Here is a 22,455-nt window from a genome sequence, read left to right on the forward strand (position 1 = left end):
GGCATTTGGCAGATACCCTTATCGAGAGCGACATAAGCAGGCGGAGGTAGTGTTAGGAGTCTTGCCCAAGGACTCTTATTGGTATAGAGTAGGGTGCTTGCCCAGGTGGGGGGTTGAACCCCAGTCTACAGTGTAGAAGGCAGAGGTGTGACCCACTACACTACGCTGACCATAGACATACAGTACTGTGCAAAAGTCACACAAAAGAGTCCAGAGGAAACATATATTTAAAACCTATTGCACACAAGTACAAAGTATAAAACTCAGTATAAAACTAACAATATTCAATTTGTCCACTCTTTCATTTTGTGCACTCTGCTGCCACTTTAACTCTTCCATCTCCATCTTAAAACCAAGTTACAGCTGTGTTCTCCCAATGAAAGCCGTTCCCAAAGGAGTCACTGACAATATGTTCCCATTCAAAGTGACCTCATTAACACAAGCAGCTACCCAAACTCACTTTTAGTTACCATCAGATTCTTTCTAATGCATCTAAAATGGCTAAAATACATATTTATGCGAAGATCAGATACAAGATAATACACTTCCATAAGGAAGGAGTTTCCAAAACTCAAAAAATAGAAGAGAAAATGGAACTCCCTAACAACCACCCGCAAGATCTGGTAGACCACTAAAACTGTCCCCCTGAGATAAACAGCACTCACATCTGAAAACATCCACATCCACCCCTCCACCGTGAGAGGACAACCCAACACTATGGGTATTCAATCAAAGAAGCTGCTGGTGTTCTCCGAAAAATGAACTGACCACCCCAGAGTCCAGCGTGTTTCTGTAGTTAATTTAGTCGGTGGCATTTATATAACTGAACCACAGCATGACTCGCTGAACACAGATTGTCAAACCCTGTCAGGTCCTCATAAATCAAAGATTTTCCCAAACAGCTGTACAGAATGCCAGGCTGGTGTCCATCTTCATGAACAGACGCAATAGACAGCAATGAAACAGAGACAGATATAACTACACATCCAAATGTGAGTAGCTCTAATGAATTCTAATGAGCTTCAGTTTAAGTTTGCACTTCAGCAACCTGTGGTCCCATAGGGCGTTTTCACTCTTCAAGTGGTCTCAGGCTGCTGAGTCATGGGTTTCTGTGTATATGTGAACACGTCAAATGGTCCCAAATTTGATCCAAATTCAGACCATGTCACAAGGTGGCATCAGAAAGATTTGCTTTGTGGTCAAAATAATTTGTGCACAATTTGATTTAGGACATCTCACGCCTGCTTTGCATTTTGCTTTACGGTTTAAGAACTTTGTGGTTTACCGTACATAGAAACCACTATCTTCCAGTACATAGTGGGTAGGAATGATTTCCAGTGGGTTTCTGTGGCAAGAAACAGCAGTGCTAGTGTAATAAAAGCTAAAAGTCATGAGAGTCTATTCGCTTTTTATATTTGGGGTGGGTGTTGCACTGCAACATACAATTCTGGCAACCCACAGATGCAGTATTTAATGTTTATAGGCCAATCTAACTAACATTCCATTGCAGAAAAGTTGGTTTCATTTTCACATATTTTTTTCTTCAGCAGCTCTTCAAAGGTGGACAAAAAGAGGTTAGAGTGTAAAATATCACTATTAGCATCCAAAGGAGCTTTCATTTACTTTTCACCTGACACTGATGTATAACATGTTGATTTCTCTGGATTATAGCAACCGCTAAGAAAGTTTAATGGCCGTCTGCAAATTACATTGCAAGTGGCGATAATGGAGGTCCAAGCATCTGTGCCTTAAGGTCACCACACACCATATGAGGCGCATCCAAAAAATTCAGTGAAGGTGGGCACACTGCCCTGACATTCTGCGTTGACGGGCAGCAGTGCTCAGTAACTCCCAGTACTGTTCAATTACTCAGTCTTTACACACCAGCATGTTGTCATTCTGTTAAACTAAGGCCACATCGACATCACAATAGATCACATGTGGCTTAAAGTGTACACAGAGAAATGTGGTCAGTCTTTTAGATAAACAGACAATGCTATTGGTCTGTTACCTTAGCTATTGTTACTATCCTAGGCTTTTTTTCACCGCAAGAGGACCAAAAAGAGAATCAAGTTCCTTTTAAGGCTGTTTACACAGCAAACACAAAAACACTGAGATTATTTGCAGTTAGTTCACTTCAGCAGAACTGAGTCTGGTTCATTTAAAAAGAATTATATGTGTAAACACCCATAGACACATATTTCTTGCTGCTGTCATCTCACAGCATTACACATTAGGGTTTTCAGCTCTGCCCTGTAAAACGTGGCTCATCAGATCTACTTAAAAAATACTTCATGTGGTAACAAGTGAATTAACTAGAGTTATAAAACCTAAATAAATACTTAAATGAATGACTCAGTCAATGTAGTTTTCTAAGTTGAATAAAACTAGTTCAATTGCTTGTTACTACTTGAATAGATCTGATGAGCCACTTTTTACAGTGTAACACACACATTAAATGAATAAATTACTCAAATAAAACTACATTGCTGACACTTTGTATTTACTGTACCCGAAATTGAAAGTATCCAGGCAGGGTTTCTTGTCATCTCCTGCTTCTAAAAGCCTGCCAAACTCGTTCATGACAGACAAACCCCGCCTGAAAAAGTGCTCTGGAGGGGCGGAGAGGCTCTTAAGTTGCCTTACCCCTGGAACTCAAAATTCCCACACTGTTTCAACACCATTAAAGAGAAGAAAATGTCAGGAGCGGCCTCCACTTTGGCCAAGAGGCATGCCATCAAGTACTTGGACCAAGATTTCGAAGCTCTGAGGAGGCAATGTCTGAGCAGTGGACAACTCTTTTCTGACCCCGAATTCCCAGCTGCCCCCAAGTCCCTGGGATTTGAGGAACTTGGACCAAACTCTCCCAAAGCCAGAGGAGTGCAATGGAAAAGACCAGGAGTAAGTGCTGCTAAAGGCTAACTTCTTCAGCTTAAGAAGTTTACCCTGTCTTTAACTTCAGGACCTGTGGAGGAAAGCAGGTGTACTAACTGTTATATATATATATATATATATATATATATATATATATATATATATATATATATATATATATATCTTCACTTAGAATCTCGTAGATAACTGTGATTTGTGGTTTATGAATTGATAGTCTCCATGACAAATCCCCTTCCTTGTGCTTTAACATTGTCTTATATTTAATCTCCTGATTAAAATGAATAACTTGTACTTTGGCCATTTTGACTTGAAATTAAATAAATTATGGGTGGTCTTTGACCACCACACAGTACTTCTGGCTTCAAAACGTTATTGACTGTAGTCTAGATGTCCAAAATCCGTTTTATGGCCCATCCTTATTTCAATCAAAGCAAACTGTACAAGTAGTGTAAGATCCTCCACAGCTTCCACACGGAGCAAATGCAAGGCGGCACATGTAGGAGAAGGTGTGTCCACTCAGCTGCTCGTTCTGTTCTGCAGGAGCTGTGCTCAGAACCCAAGTTCATCACTGGTGGGGCCACGAGGACCGACATCTGCCAAGGAGACCTGGGTAAGTGGAGAAATGTCAAGACATTTCTTCCTAAAACATCCAAGTTATTCTTACTGCAGTCAGACTGGCAGAATGTGAACTTATTCATGCACACACACACCTTCCTACCTAACACTGAAACAATATGCTAGCTGTAATTGTGTGTTTTTAGCTGAAACTCCCTGAACCAGTTAAACAGCCTCTCTGTTCTATGAAGCTGTAATTTGGCTGAGTAATGACGTCACCAACTCTAAAGATCAGAGAGGTAGATAAGGCACACTATTATTTCCACTGACGTTTTGGTGCATATCGGTATCAATACTGACTGCTGTTAATATTAATGAATGACGCTGACACTATTTATTGAACAGTCACTGTTACAACTGTTGTTAGTCTTCATTATTTCTCTCTTGTTAAACATACTAAACAAATGCATGAAACTGAGTGAAAATCGGCCGTTTGCTTCAATGAAACAGAGAGTTGTCAGACTTGTGTGGTAAGTGCTTGCACTGTAGACCACATGAACCCTGCATTAGATCATCACCACTGTAAGAACTGTAACTGTAAAGAAAGTCAATAAGTTTCTCTACAGTAAAATGCATAAATCCAACTTAAACCCATAACTGAAACTTCTAAATTATGCAGGTCTAACCCATAAACTAAAGCCTAAATTACACAGACCTGACTGAAACCCCTAAATTATGTGGATCTAACTTAAACCCATAACTTAAACCCCTAAATTACATAGACTTAATATAAACCCATAACATAAACCCCTAAAATGATGTAAATCTGACTTACATAACTTACCTACTTAAGCTTACTTATTACTGACTTACTTAAACCCCTAGATTACGTAGATCTAACTTAAACCCCTAAATTATGTAGACCTAACTTAAACCCATAACTTACACCCATAAATTACAGAAATCTTAGAAGTCTTAAACCCCAAATTACATAAATCTACCTTAAATCAATAATTTAAACCCCCCAAAAAAAACCAATAACCTAAACCCATAACATTAACCCCTAAATTGTGTAGATCAAACTTAAACTCATACCGAAAACCCCAAAATGACTTAAACTTTGAACGTAAACCCATACCACAAACCCTAAAATTACATATATGTAGCTTAAACCCAAAACCTAAACCCATAAATTACACAATTCTAACTTAAGCCCCCCTAATTAACATAGAACTAACTTAAACTCATAACTTAAACCCCTAAATCACATAAATCTAACTTAAACCCAAAATTTAAACCCCTAAATTTAAATTAAAACCATAGATCTTACTACAACCCATATCATCACCTCTAACTGACATAGATCTAACCTAAACCCATAACATAAACCCCCAAATTACATAGATCTAACTTAAACCCATACCGTAAAGCCCTAAATTACATAGATTGAACTTAAACCCATAACTTAAACCCCTAAATTACATAAATCTAACTTAAACTAGATCTGACTTACATTCATAACCTAAAAACCCCTTGATTACATAGATTTAACTTAAACCCACAACTTAAACCCCCTAAACTCTAAGGAACTCTTTTTTGGAGAAATCTAGCCATTTACGTTCACATACATTAGTTACATGTCTGTGCGAACACTTAGCCTACAAGTCAATTTCAGATATTAATACAGAAAATATACACACACAAAAAATAAAGTAAATAAATTTAAAAAACTAGGATGCTACCACGGCATTTTAGGGTCACTGTTAATAAAAATAAAAATAGTAGACTTTGAGAAAAAAGTCATAATGTTTCGAGAAAAAAGTCATACCATTTCCAGAAAAAAAGTCGTACTATGTTGAGAAAAAAGACGTAATATTTTGAGAAAAACGTCATGCTATTTCGAGAAAAATTCTGTCAGCTGACAATTACATTTTTGGATTACATATTCTTCATTAATATTCACATATTCAATATTTAAATCAGTGTTTGATGTGTAAATAATTAATAATATAATTATTAATTAATTAATTAATTATTAATAATAGTTTTCTTGAATAACAAGGACGAACAGACTGTATTTCCACTATTTTTGTGATAAAATATAAACTGTTCTTGGTGGTGGAGTCAGATGTTTGGACCCTAGTATGGAATCTAGCAACTAAATTACATGCAATTTCATTTAACTTACATGCTGTTGGGAAAATGATGTACTTTCATCCCTGCAGGGGACTGCTGGCTGATGGCTGCCATCGCCTCTCTGACTCTGAACCAAGACATTTTGGCACGAGTGATTCATCCTGAGCAGAGCTTCACGAAGGGCTACGCTGGAATCTTTCACTTTCAGGTCAGATTTTCCTGTCTAAGTTTTCATCAGGAGACAAAAGTTATAAAAAGGTCTAGAATGATAGAGAATAAGGCCGTCATGGTGCTGATGTTTTTGAAACTTTTCTCTCCGCAGCTGTGGCAGTATGGGCAGTGGGTGGACGTTGTAATCGATGACAAACTGCCCACCAAAGACGGAGAGCTGTTGTTCGTTCACTCGGCCGAAAGAAGTGAGTTCTGGAGCGCGCTGCTGGAGAAGGCCTATGCAAAGTGAGTGCATGTGGGATGATCCACTAAGATAGGGGTCGGCAACCTGAATGTTAATGCCCTGCGATGGACTGGCGACCTGTCCAGGGTGTATCCTGCCTTCCACCCAATGACAGCTGGGATAGGCTCCAGCACCCCACCGCGACCCACCACGACCCTTTTCTCGCATCTCCGGCAGGAAACTTTTCCCCAATCATAGTACAGTTTCTTGTAAAATGTCTCTCAACGTTTCAACTTTCTACGAGGCTGAAGTTGCTTCTCATTTGCCAGCTTCTTGTTTGAATTTTCCCGTTCCACCTTAAATGGTGCCTGAGTTGCCAGAATGTAGCTAACTATGTAGCTAACCACTGCACCATTTAAGGTGGAATGTGAAAATTCGAACAAGAAGCTGGCGAGTGAGAAGCTGACTTCAGTTTTGCAACTTTTTGTGACTGATCAGGAAACCAGCTGAGTGCTTACAAATGCAAATTAATCCACTCATCTCCAAATTTTTAACGTTCATCTTTCTCTTTGCCTGTTCGTTAGCCACTAGCTAGGTGAGATTGTCTGTGTTGCTATGGTGACCAGCAGTCTGGTGCCAACCTTCAGGGTTAAAGGGTGAATTAGCAGTTCTACATTAACTCCAGTGTTTAAGATCATTTATTGTTAAACTGTGTTGAACGATCAGCAGAGCTTTATTTTACTGTAAAGGAGGATTATTTTATTTTTACCTATAAATCTAATTCTGCTGTGGAGCCGTAACAGGGCAGTAGAAGAGCCGCATGTGGCTCCGGAGCCGTGTGTTGTTGACCCCTGCATCTTACATCTTGAAGAAATTACATCAGTTCAAATTAGCTATGTCCTCTTTTTCATGATCATGAAGCTTGGCAGATTTTGATTGGCCATAATACAGTGATGGTGCTCACAGAAAACATTTTTTCTTTCATCATCGCAGAGATGTAGCATAATAAATATTCTGTCCCATTTTAATGGGCAGGTCAGCGATACTGTGGCTGCACCCCTGTGTAGACTGTTTCATCAATATGGCTCTGTTTCTACTTCTAATCTCATGATTGGAGGAAAATACCAAGGTCTGGACGTCAGTGTCCTCTTAGCTAGTCACAGCCATGGTCAGCAGTTTAGCAGGTGTGTTTAGCAGCTCACATGGCCAATCAGATGTCTACATATTCTGTTACCTGGCTAACGTTACTATGAAACATAAGTCCATTAGGCACTAATATGGAGTTGGTCCCCCTTTGCAGCTATAACAGCTTCCACTCTTCTGGGAAGCTTTCTACAAGATTTTAGAGTGTCTGTGGGAATTTTTATCCATTTATCCAGAAGAGCATTTGTGAGGTCAGTCACTGATGTTGGACGAGAGTTCCTGGCTCGCAATCTCTGTTCTAGTTCATCCCAAAGGTGTTCGATGGGGTTGAGGTCAGAGCTCAGTGAGGGCCAGTCAAGTTCCTTCACACCAAACTCACCCAGCCAGGCCTTTATGGAGCTGCTTTGTGCACTGGGGCTCAGTCATGCTGGAACAGGAAAGGTTCTTCCCCAAACTGTTCCCACAAAGTTGGAAGCATAGAATTGTCCAAAATGTCTTGGTCTGCTGAAGCATTAAGATTTCCCTTCACTGGAACTAAGGGTTCTAGGCCAACCGCTGAAAAACAACCCTATATCATTATCCCTCCTCCACCAAACATTACAGTTGGCACAGTGCAGTCAGGCAGGTTTTCCTGGCATTCACCAAACCCAGACTCGTCCATCAGTCTGTGAGAAAGAGAAGTGTGATTCATCACTCCACAGAATACATTTCCACTGCTCCAGAGTCCAGTGGCGGCGCTTTACACCACTCTATTCGACTCTTGGCATTGTGAATTTTGATCTTAGGCTTGTGTGCAGCTGCTCGGCCATGGAAACTTATGGAAATTTATGAAGCTCCTAACATGCAGTTCTTTTGCTGATGTTGCTTCCAGAGCCAATTTGGAACTTTTTAGTGAGTGATTGAACAGAGGATAGGCACTGTGCACTTCAGCATTCGGCGGCCCCACTCTGTGAGTTTACGTAGTCTACCGCTTCATGGCTGAGCTGTTGTTGCACCTAGACGGTACCATTTCACAATAACAGCACTTACAGTTGACCGGGGCAGATCTAGCATGACAGATATTTCACAGACTGACTTGTGGCAGAGGTGGCAGCCACTGACAGAGCCATGTTTAAGGTCACTGAGCTCATCAGTGTGACCCTCTACTGCGAGTGTTTGTCTATCGAGACTGCAAGGCTATGTGCTTAATTTTATCCACCTGTTAGCAATGAGAGTGGCTGAAACACCGGAGCTCAATAATCAGGAGGCGTGTCCAATACCTTTGTCCATAGAGTGTATGTTGTACTGTAGCCCTACTAATACTCTTATTTGAAAGCTTGTATTGTTGTTATTATGAAATGCTGTTCCTATTGAGGCTTTAAAGCAGTGAGTCTCCGATTGCTCTTCAGAGTGAATGGAAGCTATGAGGCTCTGAAAGGAGGAAGTGCTACTGAAGGCTTCGAGGACTTCACTGGAGGCATTGGGGAACGTTACCAGCTCAGCAAAGCTCCTTCGAACCTGTTTAATATCATGAAGCAGTCTCTGAGCCGCGGCTCTCTGCTGAGCACAGCTATATCCGTGAGTAAGCTGTAAACATAGAGTTAATATCAGTACCAAAGCTGTCTCAGAGTTCTGTTAGGGTGACACAACTATAACAAAAATACATAAAAAGCTGTACAAAACAGAGAAAACTCTAATACTCCAATATGTTGTATTTTCAGGGCACTGCATATGAAAAAGAGTCTGTGACCGAAGAACAGCTGGTCAAGAGACACGCCTACTCCATCGTAGGGGCAGAGGAGGTCAGACACAAACATTTTACCATCATCAACATTACACTTTGTGGTAGTGGTCTGGGGAGGGGCTGACGCACACTAATTGGGAAACCTGACGAAAGCTCAGAAACAAACAACAACTCGGCCTCGACAACTACAAAGTTTTAGTCTTGATTCTGAGTTGACTACTATAAAGTCTTCACTCAGATTAAACTACTATTAAGTCTTGATCTTGACTCGGACTCAACAACTACCAAGTTTTGGTCCTAAATCGGACATGACAACTACAAAGTCTTGGTCTTGAATCAGATTTGATTACAACAAAGGCTCAGCCTTGACTTAGATTGGCAAATACAAAGTCTTGTTCTTGACTCGGACTTCACAACTACAAAGCTTCAGTCTTGGCTCGGACTAGACAACTACAAAGATTTAGTCTTGATTCAAACTCGACTTCTAAAAAGTCTCAGTCTTGACTCAAACTCAATAACTACCAAGTTTTGGTCTTGACTCAGATTCAACTACCTCAAAGTCTTAGTCTTGAAACGGACTTGATTACTACAAAGACTCTGCCTTGACTCAGACTTGACAAATACAATGTCTTGTATCAGACTCGACAACTACAAAGTTTTGGTCCTGGCTTGGACTTGATAACTACAAAGTTTTAGTCTTGATTTGGACTTGACTACATCAAAATCTTGGTCTTGACTCGGACTTAACAATTACTAAATTTTGGACTTGACAATTACAAAGTATTGGTCTTGATTTGGTCTTGACTATTACAAAGTCTCGATCATTACTTGGACTAGAATACTACAATATCCTGGTCTTGACTCAGACTGTACAACTACACAGCTTTGGTCTTGATTCAGACTCGACTTCTACAAAGTCTCAGTCTTGACTCAAACTCAACAACAACAAAGTCTTGGCCTTGACTCAGACTTGACAACTACAAAGTATTGGTCTTGACTCAGACTCCAGTAATGCAAAGTCTTGGTCTTGACTCTGATTCAACAACTACAAAGTCTTGGTCTTGACTCAGATTCAACTACCTCAAAGTCTTAGTCTTGAAACGGACTCAATTACTACAAAGACCCAGCCTTGACTCAGACTTGACTACTTCAAAATCTTGGTCTTGACTCGGACTTAACAATTACCAAATTTTGGACTTGACAATTACAAAGTATTGGTCTTGATTTGGTCTTGACTATTACAAAGACTCGATCATTACTTGGACTAGAATGCTACAATGTCCCGGTCTTGACACAGATTTAACTACAAAGTCTTGGTCTTGATTCAGACTCTATTATTAAAAAGTTTTGGTCCTGACTCAGACTTGACTACAAAGTCTTGGTCTTGACTCAGACTTGACTACAAAGTTTCGGTCTTGACTCAGACTGTACAACTACACAGCTTTGGTCTTGATTCAGACTCGAATTCTACAAAGTCTCAGTCTTGACTCAAACTCAACAATAACAAAGTCTTGGTCTTGACTCAGACTTGACAACTACAAAGTATTGGTCTTGAGTCAGACTCCACTGCTACAAAGTCTTGATCTTGACTCACATTCAACAACTACAAGGTCTCGGTCTTGACACGAATTCAACTACCTCAAAGTCTTAGTCTTGAAACAGACTCGATTACTACAAAGACTTGGCCTTGACTCAGACTTGACAAATACAGTGTCTTGACTCGGATTTGACTACTTCGAAATCTTGGTCTTGACTCGCACTAGACAATTACAAGGTTTTATTCTTGACTCAGACTCCACTACTACAAAGTCTCGCCTCTAGTGGTCTTGACTACAACACTACCCTCAACACTAGTCATTGGTTTTCATTGGTTAATCTAAATCCTTCCATCTAATGATTAGGCTGCCTTCTTCTATTTTCGTTGTTCAGATAACTTTTATTGCTTTTTGAATTATTTTTCTTGTTATCGCCGGTCAACCTTGGCACCGTGGCAACTGGCTTGTTCACTAGATGTCTGGACCCAGATTTCTCTAAAGTTACTCTGGAGCAGTATTTCCTTTAGAAAAGTAATAATATAATGATGATCTCACCGATGTGACAGTCATCACCTCATAAGCTGCTGATGTTTCTCTCTGCTGTAGGTACATGTGGGTGGACGTCTGGTGCAGCTGGTGCGCCTCAGGAACCCCTGGGGTCACAAGGAGTGGAAAGGGGCTTGGAGTGATAAGTAAGTCTCTTGGCAAACTACAGATTTTACTGAATGATATGTATTGCAATGTTAGGGTGTATGAAGTTGCAGAGTAGGGCCCACTAGTGCTGTAGTACTCAAGTGTAATCAGACTTGAGTGCGAACTCCAGGCACTTTGTTCAGTTGTACTGGACTCTGTCTTGGACTCGACTGTATTGGTACTTGGAACTGTCTTGGCCTCTGCCTCAGAGTGTAAATAGTTATGTAATCAAACTGTAAAGCAACATGAAAATGAGAACTATAGAATTTTAAGAGTTAACTCTGTTGTCCAGGGGTAAAAGACAGAGAAATTTGGACTGGAAGCAGCTAAAGACCGGTTTGGTTCTCGGGCTTGACTTGGTCTTGACCCCTCACGCTCTTGCGACTAGTCTTGGACTTGACCTGTAACTTGAGCCTTTAACTTTCCCTGTGTTTCTACAAAGAACTTAAGAGCATAGCCTATGTTGTTGTGGTGGAGTACATGCTTTTGCGGAAATCCACCCAAAAGACAACCAGTTCACCGCTAAGTGTCCCTAGAATGGTCTATGGTCCAGCAACATCTGTTTTCTTTTTTTGTTTACAGTGGTCTATGGCCAGCACTGTCTTGACTGCGACCAGCTCTGTCCATGACCCTCAAAGTTTTCTTTTATAATTTAGATGGCTAATTTGAGAGATCTTTTCATCTCCCTCAGATCCAAGGAGTGGGATCAGGTCGCGCCACATGTCAAGGCCAAACTCAATCACTGTGCGGATGATGGAGAGTTCTGGTGAGTCATTTCACTGATGCGCCCTCGGCCTCAGATGCTTCCTTTTCCTACTATAAGAGTAGATTTGGCGTGTTAAATGTGTCAGTTCCTCCCTCTTTCCACCTGTGATTCTCATCCTTTTTGTCTTTTTCTTTGTTTCTGTTTAGGATGGCGTATTCAGACTTCAGGGAGAGGTACTCAAAGGTGGAGATCTGTAACCTGATTCCAGAAACTCCAAGCAGCAGTCACGTGGGCAAATGGGACCGCTGGGAATTTGAGGGTACCAATGCAGTACTAACCAATACAATACATTTGCCATTTTGCTGATGTAATCTAATCTGATCTTTGCACTCACTGGCCACTTTATCTAGCAGCGACTCTGACGGGTAAAAACACTGGTGCTGTAAACATCCCTGTCTTTAAACATGCACCAGTTTAGTTGACCTATAAGCAGGGCTGGAATTTTTGTTTTGTTGTTTTTTGGAACAACACATCCTAAAATACCTGTTTTTGATGCATTTTCACATTGAAATATACCTTAAAAATAACCCTACTTAGATTTTTATAATCAACCAATATAGGCTTTAATGTAGTGCACTTCCTGCATTAAATACAACATTTTTAAGAGGTGAAAGCTCGAATGTTTTTTGCTCCTAGGAGCTTAATGTCATGTCCAAGAGGGTCTCTGACATTTTCTAAAACAAAAAAGAAAAACTTATATTGCAGCATTTAAAAACTCCAGCCAGACTGCTGTGTCTGATCGACTTGTACCTATATGGTCAATGGACCTGAAAAAATGGACAGCGAGTGTTGAACCAAGGTAGTGTACTTAATGAAATGTCCAGCTGGTGTATATATAGGTGGATCATATAAAGTGGCCAGTCAGTAGAAGTGAATGATGTGTATACCTTGAATGTTTGTTTTCTCCAGCTACATTCAGATCTAACCGGCAGTTTTTCATAAAGCTGGACAGCCAGAAAGATTGGAAAAGCTGCTCGGTTCTTGTGGGTCTGATGCAGAAAGACGTTCGCAAGCAGAAACAGATTGGACATGACTTCAGCAACATCTGCTTTGCTGTCTATCCGGTAACATATGGCGCTAATCCAATGCATGTAATATCTCTATCAGTATATTTAAAAAAAATAACTGTATTCTTTGGTGTGTGTTTGTTTTTCAGGTCCCAAAAGAGGTGTGTAGGACAAACAAGACAAAGTAACGAAACTGCTGTGAAAATGGCAAATAGCACACAAGAAACTGAATGATAGGGAACATTAGCCTAATGTCTGTACATCCTTCAAACCAGGCAGTGATTGGGTAAACACTACACAATCAAAAAATTAGCCTACGGTCATTGGGTGCACAAGGTCAGTGCACAGCATGGTCAAAGTTAAAGAGAACTTTTAGCACTGCACATGGCAATGTCATGCCACATGTCTTGCCACAAAAAACAGGGCTATTTAAGTGAATGCAAATGCAAAACCTCTTTCAAATGTCTTTTTTGTCCATCAGAAAACTATAAATATGACTTTAATGCAAGAAGACATGTTTTTGATAGAGAATAATGTAATATAGTATTGGTGGTGAATGACAAAGAGACAAAGTTCCCAGGTTTCCCAGGTTTGATACCTATTACGGCTTATTACTAAGTAACTACAGGGACTCCAATGTAAACTGGTTGAGCTATTCTTAGGTTATAGAAGTGTGTAATAAAACTTTGGGACTACCGGCGGGTCCTGGCCATTTAAGGGGTTAAACCAAACAGGAATTTAAACTCGAGCACCTCATTAGCTGATCTGAGGAACTTGGGCCCCGTTCACACTTGGTATTGACATCCGTCTCAAGTGGCTTGATTTCGGGATTTCGGAACTGGAAGAAAGGTACCAGTTTGTTGTCAGACAAAAATGTACCAAGAGTCCATAAATGAAAGCGTTACAAGTATTTATACCACATGAACTGCTAACGTGACTTGTAAACAAATTGTAGAAGAGATGAAAAATGAAGCTACGCAGCTTTCATCTCTGATGAAGATGGTTCAGATGTTTTAGTGTTTACACTGTAAATGTCACGCGTCCCTGACCACTTCTAAAGGTGGTTTGAGAGATCGAATCACAATGTGTCGCCAAGACACACTGAAGGCCTCACGCCAAAACCATGAGACTTGGCAACCCTACTGTGTGAACCTGATGAATGTTTCACTTCATTAATTAGCATAAATTCAGGTTTGACCTGTTGCTTGTGCAAACTCGTCATAATCATCACCACCTTTTTCAAGATTTTTGCATATTTCAGGGACTGAGATGTAAACAAAGTCGTTCAGAGTGTAGCGATAGTGGATTGATATGAAATAGTTCACTGACTTTGATCTCTTCCCAGTGGTGGTGATAGAAACCAGAGCTCACAATGTCTACAACACACACGTTACACACTTTATTTACTATCCAAAATGACCAGTGAACCTACATGTGGCTGTCCAGTTTTTACATGTAATGTTGATGATGATAAAATAAGGGTAAATCTAAAAAAAAAAAGGTTTTCTTTCAGGTGTATTTTGCCTTACAGTTTTCCAGTGTCCCTCCACCATAAACAGATTAAAAAAAAAGTTTCAGGTCAAAACTAAATGTCAAAGCTATCATAAAACAATGATCCTTATTTGTCAAAGTTGTGTAAAAAAGAGCCCAGGTTTGACCGCCTTTAATGACGTATGAACTGCTCTGCATCTGATTCATAAAGCTTTCATGAATACGACGTGGAAATGAGCGGAGATTTGAGCGCAAGTGATGAATCAGCTTCAGTGCGTGAAATCAAGTGCCAGCCTAGCAACGCCTGATTTACATATCATATACATTACGCACACCATAATACACTCAGATGTTTCAGCAGCTCGTGAGCCAGTGGCTGTGCTTGTAGGTGGAGTGTGAGGTCAAGCAGCTCCCCTACTGACAAACTTTGTAGGGTTCAAATGATGGCAACTAGGAAGAATAAAATGTGAAAAAAAATGTTTTTTAATTACAGTAGAATGATGCAATTGTGTATAAATACTAAAATACATTTAAACACAGTGTACAGGAGACTTCTACACTACCTATATTCCTGTATTTGTCAGTATTATAAAACAAAAGCACCAGTAATAGTTTACACCAATGTGCATGTAAAATAAGTACATCCATGTCATGCCATGTGTGCAGATTGTTAGTATTATTATTATTTTGTATTTTTAATATTTACTATTGGTGTTATAGATGATTTGGTTGGTTAGTTAACCACAAATCAAGCATTTTTTCAGGTTGTTAAACATTTACTCTCAAATTTACATGCACTCCTACCAAACTTTACCAGATCACAGATACGCCAAAAACGAAACTGATGAATGGCAAAAAAAAGTTCGCTCACTTTATGATCAGATTTGAATGTACGCAACTTTGATGAATAAGGGCCATTGCCTCTGGCACCAGGCAGTGTATTTATAACCATTTCAGAGGCATAATAGTTTTCTGGGAGGGAGCTTTTAGAGGTATTGAACTCTTCAGACGTCTGGTTCCCATCACCACCATTGTAAACAATTCTGGCTCTTACGTTTCTCTAGAATGGAGCATTTCACTCTGACTAACTTTTTCTTTTCTGTCCTTTTTTTTGACGTCTAATGCTTTCATCTGCAGACATATTTGTGACCTATATTTTTTTACACTTCAAGGACAATCTTAAAGGGCCCATATCCAACATTTGTCTTGGATTTTACTTTTTTTTCCCCTGAGGTCCACAACATGTCATTTGTTGGATTATCAACCAAAATCATTTGAAATTCATTTTTACATGACTGTTTTCCAACCTCTCTTTCTCCCTTGGAATTAGAGTCGAATAGGTGGATATGTGTGAATGCGTTTTTGTGATAAGACCAATGGATTCAAAAACAGCTTATTTTTGCAGCTTAGTTTCCATATATGGATCGTATGGACTGGGAAGGGAAGGGTATGTTTTGGAACTTTAAAAATGTTTAACATTGTTAAACACTGACACATCTAGAGGACTGTAGCCAGTCACTGTACACCACATTAAACCTAATGTTTTTTTTTTTGTCCTCTGTATGTGTTGCAGTATAAAGACCGCAAGAGCATCCACTTAAGCCCTGAGGTGCTGTCCCGCACGAAGGCCGTCTTTAAATCTGAACACCACCAGATGCGTGAGGTGTGCCAGCGCTTTGAGCTGTCGCCTGGAGAGTACGTCATTATCCCCACCACCAATCAGCCGAACCAGGAGGGCAGATTCCTGCTGAGGGTGTTTTATGAGAAATAGGCCTACTTCAGCTCCAGTCCAGTTGTGCTATAATACAATAGAAAGAAATAGGAAAGCAGTCAACAGAAATACATCATGAACCGTATAAAGCTCCAATGTCCTTTCTTGAGAAGTAATATATTGTTCCATTTGTCGTTGTGAAAGTTAGGAGATTGTTATGTTTCTATCAAAATAATAGCCCGACCATCCCACAATAAAGTCATTGGTGGTCCATTAGAAGTTTGAACTGTTTCAAATATAAGGAAATATAACATGAAAATCAATGTAGCCCATTGAATTTTACTCATATAATCACGCGATGTATTAAACAGCCCTCGGTTTTTCAGTTTGTAGCCATTTATCCATAATGCATGAATTCCATATGATTAAAAACTAAAAATGTTTTCCACTGCAAATATAAACATATGTAGTTAGCTATGTAGGCTACACTGGTCATGCATTTTACCAGATCCATCACTGGGCTCAACCTAAATATGTAGGTATTTTTCATGTTTTATTTTTGCAAATAGTTTGTTAAATATAAATAAATTTTAAAAATGACTGCCAATGACCCTCTAGGCGTACTGCCCACTGGTGGGCCATGACCCAGAGATTGAAAACCACTAATATAGGAATGTACCTGAAAAATGATAAAGAACAAAGAAACAGTTGCATATAAACTGATAAATATGGTCCTAAACGTTTTATAAAAAACATTTCCTAGCAATTTTTAAATTTTGAGACCAAATAATTATCCTCTTGAACTGGGTTTCTTAAAAGGAAAATGAATTGTTTCATCCTGTTTTAATGTGAATTTTTTATGTTATGTGTGCTCAACGCTTTTAATATGTGACATGCAGTTTTTCACATTGTGATTAAAATAAAACTAAATATCATGCATTTCAGCCACGTATAGACTTCTGAGGTCATGCTTCATTTTGTAGACAGCCACACGCCTGAATAAGGAACTCCGGGTCTAAGCCATTTCTGCTTGTAGGAACAGTGAGCCCCATTTTTCATTTTAAAGTTCTAACTTTCAGCAGTATCATAAAATCAACAGCTACTGTCAACTCTAGAAGGCTTATCCTGGGAGCAGGCCACAAAATACAGCACCTGAACTTTGCGATTTGTCACTGGAACATTGGAACTCTTGTAAAAATCAATGACATAATGACTTTCACTAAATACCAAGAGATTTTAGCTCAAAATCTGTGGAACTGTCAGCAAGATAAGGACCCCAAACACACATCAAAATCCACACAGAAATTTTGCAATGCCCTTTTCAGTCTCCACATTTGCACCCAGGTGAAAACTTAGTGTACTGAAGGGTCAGCCCACAACTGAAGACCCAAGAATATCAAGAAAATAAACACATGGAGGTGTAGTCCCTCAACAAGTGTTCTCCAACCTTATTAACACTTGGCATTGCATTTAGTGATCTTAAGCTTGTATGCAGCTCCTCGGCCATGAAAACTCATTTCATGAAGCCCCCAGTGCGCAATTTGTGTGCTGATGGGGCTTAATGTAGTTTAATATACTCATTTTCATGTCACTACCAAAACACAGAGTTTTGTCATTAGGCGGGGCCTTATTTTAGCCACTCCCCTGCATTTTGGAGCAGGAAGTGAGACTGCATCCCTGTCCCTCATGACCAGTTAGATCCCATTATCCCATGACTCAAAGTCTGAAAATCAGTGTGTAACATTATAAATTGTCACTACCGAAACGTAAACGTTTTGTGTTTTTATCAAAAATATGATGATTTTATATGAGCTCATCTGCTGCTGCACAGTGTGTGTTGGTCATCCTCTAGTCCTTCATCAGTGGTCACAGGATGCTGCCCACAGGACGCTGTTGACTGGATATTTTTGTTTGGTGGACTATTCTCAGTCCAGCAGTGACACTGAGGTGTTTAAAAACTCCAGCAGCACTGCTGTGTCTGATCCACTCAGACCAGCACAACACACACTAACACACCCTCACCACATCAGTGTTACTGCAGTGCTGAGAATGATCCACCACCCAAATAGTACCTGCTCTTTGCGGGTCCATGGGGGTCCTGACCACTGAAGAACAGGGTAAAAGGGGGCTAACAAAGTATGCAGAGAAACAGATGGACTACAGTCTGTAACTGTAGAACTACAAAGTGCACCTATATAGTAAGTGGAGCTGATAAAATGGACAATGAGCGTAGAAACAAGGAGGTGGTCATAATGTTATGCCTGATTGGTGTATTACATTAAGCCTGTAGATTCAGCTGCAATTTTCCAGGTTGATACACAAAGGGAATAGACAGTCATTGCTACTATCTCTGTGGACACAACCCTGCCAGTGGAGTGGAGGCCCACAGGGCCAAACTGCCTCTGCACGATGGACTGTTGTTACATGACATGCTGTTTGTCGCTCCAGCGGCATTGCAGGATGAATTATTGTGTCTCACAATGGGAGAGGGGGACGCCTAGGCAGAGGCTACAGTCGGCTTTCTAGTGGCCAGAAATGGAGCTGGAAGTCTGCAAAGCATACAGTGCTGTGCTTGTACATGGTGCTGTGATGGAAGTCATGCTGCTGTGCTGTTACACAATGCTGCCCTCACACAAAAGTATACTTTGGCCCAATCCCATTTCTTATTTTTACTCCTACCCCTTGTTTTCGAGTGTCACCCTAACCCCTTGGAACTGAGTTACAGGGGTAGTGGTTGAAATCTTCCTCTATGAAATGAGACCCTCAAATAAAAAGAACATTACTTCATTAACAGCTACTAGCGCTGCTCTGTAGGCGACCCTGCCAGTCTGCAGTGACAGCAGAGGAGGGTAAAGTTCAGCTTCTCACTGCTGGGCTTTACTTACATTTAGGGCATCATATGCCTTCAAAGAGGTGGACAATTATTTATTATCGCCCACCCCTGATTCTTCAGTGATATGAAGCTGAAGTCAGATATTCACCAGCTTCTTGTTTGAATTTTCCCGTTCCACCTTAAATGGTGCAGCAGTTACATTCTGGTGCTTCAGGCGTCAGAACTGTTGGACTATTTAAGGTGGAATGGAAACTTAGCTAGCTAGCTACCGAGACATTAGCATGCGATTAGTGATTTTTTATGCTTGTTATTTAGAAAACCACCATAATACATTGAAACGACATTAAACTAAGATAATACAGTGGTTATCGTAATTTTTAACAGAGAAAATTCTCACATTTGTGGGTTTCTTTGGTCTCTTGTTCAGCCATCTTGCCGTTTTTTCTTATTTTTGGAGCCTCTGAAAAACCTCTGTTTAGAGGGCCATGTAGGCCTAACACTTCACCCTACCCCTCTATCTCAACAAAAATCAGCACACCCTACCCCTAGATGTGAACGTGCAAAACACAGGGTTAATGGCTAAGTGGTGGGGTGAGGGGTGAAATGGGATTAGACCTTAAAGTTCATTTTATTAAGTAAACCCAAGTAAAGTTCAAGTATATTTCCTAAGTATACTTTATGTAGTAAGTATACTAGTATCACTGTACTAGTAGTATACTTGTAAGTGTACACTTTCAGTACTTCTTGGGACAGTTTTTTTAGTCTATGAAAGTATACTTTAAGTATACTTTAGGCGTAAAAGTAGTAAACTTTGAGTACACAACTACTTTACAAGTTTTACCAGTTTAATTTTGTACTGTAACTATACTGTGAACTATACTGAATATGAACTAACAGGTACACTGTTAGTTTACTAGTCATATACTTTTATTCCACACTGTGAAATGTAACAATTGCAATTTTTTTCTACTTTACTCTTCTGTTACACTTACTAATGCAAATCTAGTAACACAAAGTATTTCTTGTATAATCCTTAGTTACTTAGGTAAAGTTAGTCAATCAATTCATTTGCATGAGTCCTACAGACTGAAGAGTATTTTGCCAAAGTTAACACAACATAAATACTACAGAAAGTTGGAGTTTCTCAATCTGACAAATTCAAACCAACTCAAAAATGAATTGTTGAGATAGTAACTCCGTCATTTTGATTAAATCCTTTGTTAGCATATTTTGAGTTGAGTTACTTTATTCAAGTGTTTTATGTTCACTATTTTTATTTAAGCTGACTTTGCAGGTGGGTACAGGCAGGGTTGGGTTTACAAATGATTTGGACTTTTCAAATGGGATCTTTGAGTTGAATCAACCTCTTGCAGTTTAGTTTAGTTTATTAAGACTTGATGAAAGCTTGGTCAATGCAAGCTTGAGCAAAACTTGCTTCATTCCTATTGGCTCTTGGTGGAATACTGGGCGTGTCTTTCCACCTTGTATAACCTACCATCTCTGTGTTGTCATTCTCCCCAGCCTACCTTCCCTTGGGCGCTCACTTATTTTCAAAATTTTGTGAGCTCATCTACAGTACTGACTGTAGGTACAGTACTGACTGACAATTCAGACCACTTCTGCATTCTGGGCTGAATTGTCAGTATTGGGCGAGATGGTCCAGAGCAGTATTAAGTTAAACTGTTTAAGGCATTTGTTCTGCCATTCAGTATAAATTTGTTCAAATTAAAGCCTAGTTTAGCTTTTAATGGAAGAAACTGATTTAGCTGAACTTGAGTGATCAGAGTTGTGTAAAGGCAGTAAATATAAGTTAAAATTACAACCCCATTTCCAAAAAAGTTGGGCTGTTGTGCGGAATGTAAATAAAAATAGAATGCAAATCATATAACCCACATTTGTAAAGTAAAACACTACAAAGACAACATACCAAATGTTGAAACTCAGAAATTGTATTATTTTTTGAAAAATATATGCCCATTTTGAATATGATGCCAACAACATGTTTCAAAAAAGTTGGGATGGGGGCCTGTTTACCACTGTGCTGCATCACCTCTTCTTTTAACAACACTCTGTAAGCGTTTGGGAACTCAGGAGACACTGCTGTAGTTTTGAAAGTGAAACGTTTTCCCATTCTTGTTTGATATAGGATTTCAGCTGCTCAACAGTTCAAGGGCTTTCCATTTAATAATACACCAAATGTTATCAGTGGTGACAGGTCTGGACTGTAGGCAGGTCAGTTTAGCACCCAGACTCTTTTAATACGGACCCATGCTTTTGTATGCATGCAGAATGTGGTTTAGCATTGTCTTGCTGAAATAATCAAGGCCTTCCCTGAAAAAGACGTCGTCTGGATGGCAGCATATGTTGCTAAAACCTGTATATATCTTTCAGCATTAATGGTGCCTTCACAGATGTGCACATCACCCATGCCATGTGCACTAATGCGCCCCTAAACCATCATGAATACTGGCTTTTGAACTGTGCAATGATAACAAGCTGAGTGGTCTTTAGTCCAGAGGACACAGTGTCCATGATTTCCAAAAAGAATTTCAAATGTTGATTCATCGGACAACAGGACACTTTTCCACTTCGTCTCAGTCCATTTTAAATGAGCTCGAGCCCAGAGAAGGTGGCAGCATTTTAGGGTCCTGTTTGTATATGGTTTGTTCTTTACATTTTAGAGTTTTAACTTGCATTTATGGATGCAGCGACGAACTGTTTTCACAGACAATGTTTTTCAGAAGTGTTTCTGAGCCCATGCAGTGATTTCCACTACAGAATCATGTCTGTTTTTTATGCCGTGCCCAAAGATCATGGGCAGCAAATACTGTTTTTTGGCTTTGTCCCTTACATACAGAGATTTCTCCAGATTCTCTGAATGTTTTAATGTTTTTATGTACTGTAGATGATGAAAAGCAAAAGTTTTTTTGCAATTATACACATTAATCTTGAATTGTTGCACTATTTGCTCATGCAGTCTTTCACAGAGTGGTGATGCCCCTCATTATCTTTATTTCTGAAAGACTCTGCCTCTCTGGGATGCTTTTATATACTTATTCATGTTACTGACCTATTGCCAATCAACCACCAGGTGTTTTTTTAGCATTACACAACTTTATCAGCCTTTTGTTGCCTAAGATAATACGAGTGCACAAAATCCACAGCTGCCCAACTCATAACATAAATAGGTATATAAAGCGCTCACACACATCCACACAGTAACCAGGTTTAAGGGTGTTTTAAACATATAATATTTTAAAAATAGATTTTATTCTTTAGATCACATTGTCAGTACATTCTGATCATTTCACAAGAAATAACCTGCTGAAAATGTAATGAAGAGAAAATATGAGCTATATATGAGCCATATCACTGCTGTAAGAACAAAACCTCGTATCTCCATTTTTGTCGTTTTTCAGTTTTTGACATAATTTGAAAATACCTGTTGCTGTTTAAATTATGTGTAAATTTCATGAAGAACTGACCAAAAGAAATGACCCAAAAGACGTCCGGTTCTACTGACTTACATTAAAAGTAAAGTAGGTTTTTTCCTTCTTCCGTAAAGTTACCATT

General features: G+C 39.6%; 1 protein-coding gene across 2 annotated transcripts; it reads left to right on the forward strand.

Moving 5' to 3' along the window:
- The first annotated feature begins 2,630 nt into the window (after positions 1–2,630).
- Positions 2,631–16,941, forward strand: LOC118804628 (calpain-2 catalytic subunit-like). Of its 2 annotated transcripts, none has more exons than XM_036565182.1 (12): positions 2,631–2,901; positions 3,436–3,505; positions 5,676–5,794; positions 5,909–6,042; positions 8,512–8,680; positions 8,824–8,904; positions 10,988–11,073; positions 11,766–11,840; positions 11,987–12,099; positions 12,750–12,904; positions 12,997–13,008; positions 15,912–16,941. In XM_036565182.1, the coding sequence occupies exons 1-12, from the start codon at positions 2,698–2,700 to the stop codon at positions 16,107–16,109; spliced, it is 1,416 nt and encodes a 471-aa protein (XP_036421075.1). In that variant the 5' UTR covers positions 2,631–2,697; the 3' UTR covers positions 16,110–16,941. The 2 variants fall into 2 exon arrangements, with proteins under 2 accessions (XP_036421075.1, XP_036421076.1); XM_036565183.1 differs by having other exon boundaries at positions 12,785–12,904; positions 15,912–16,008.
- Positions 16,942–22,455: the final 5,514 nt, after the last annotated feature.

Source organism: Colossoma macropomum, unplaced genomic scaffold (genome assembly GCF_904425465.1).
Source record: "Colossoma macropomum unplaced genomic scaffold, Colossoma_macropomum, whole genome shotgun sequence".
Lineage (NCBI taxonomy): Eukaryota > Metazoa > Chordata > Actinopteri > Characiformes > Serrasalmidae > Colossoma > Colossoma macropomum.

Coding starts and splice junctions, on each gene's coding strand:
- LOC118804628 (XM_036565182.1), top strand. CDS start 2,698: ATGTCAGGAGCGGCCTCCACTTTGGCCAAGAGGCATGCCATCAAGTAC. Junction 8,681..8,823: donor TGCTGAGCACAGCTATATCC/GTGAGTAAGCTG, acceptor TTGTATTTTCAG/GGCACTGCATATGAAAAAGA. Junction 8,905..10,987: donor CCATCGTAGGGGCAGAGGAG/GTCAGACACAAA, acceptor TCTCTGCTGTAG/GTACATGTGGGTGGACGTCT.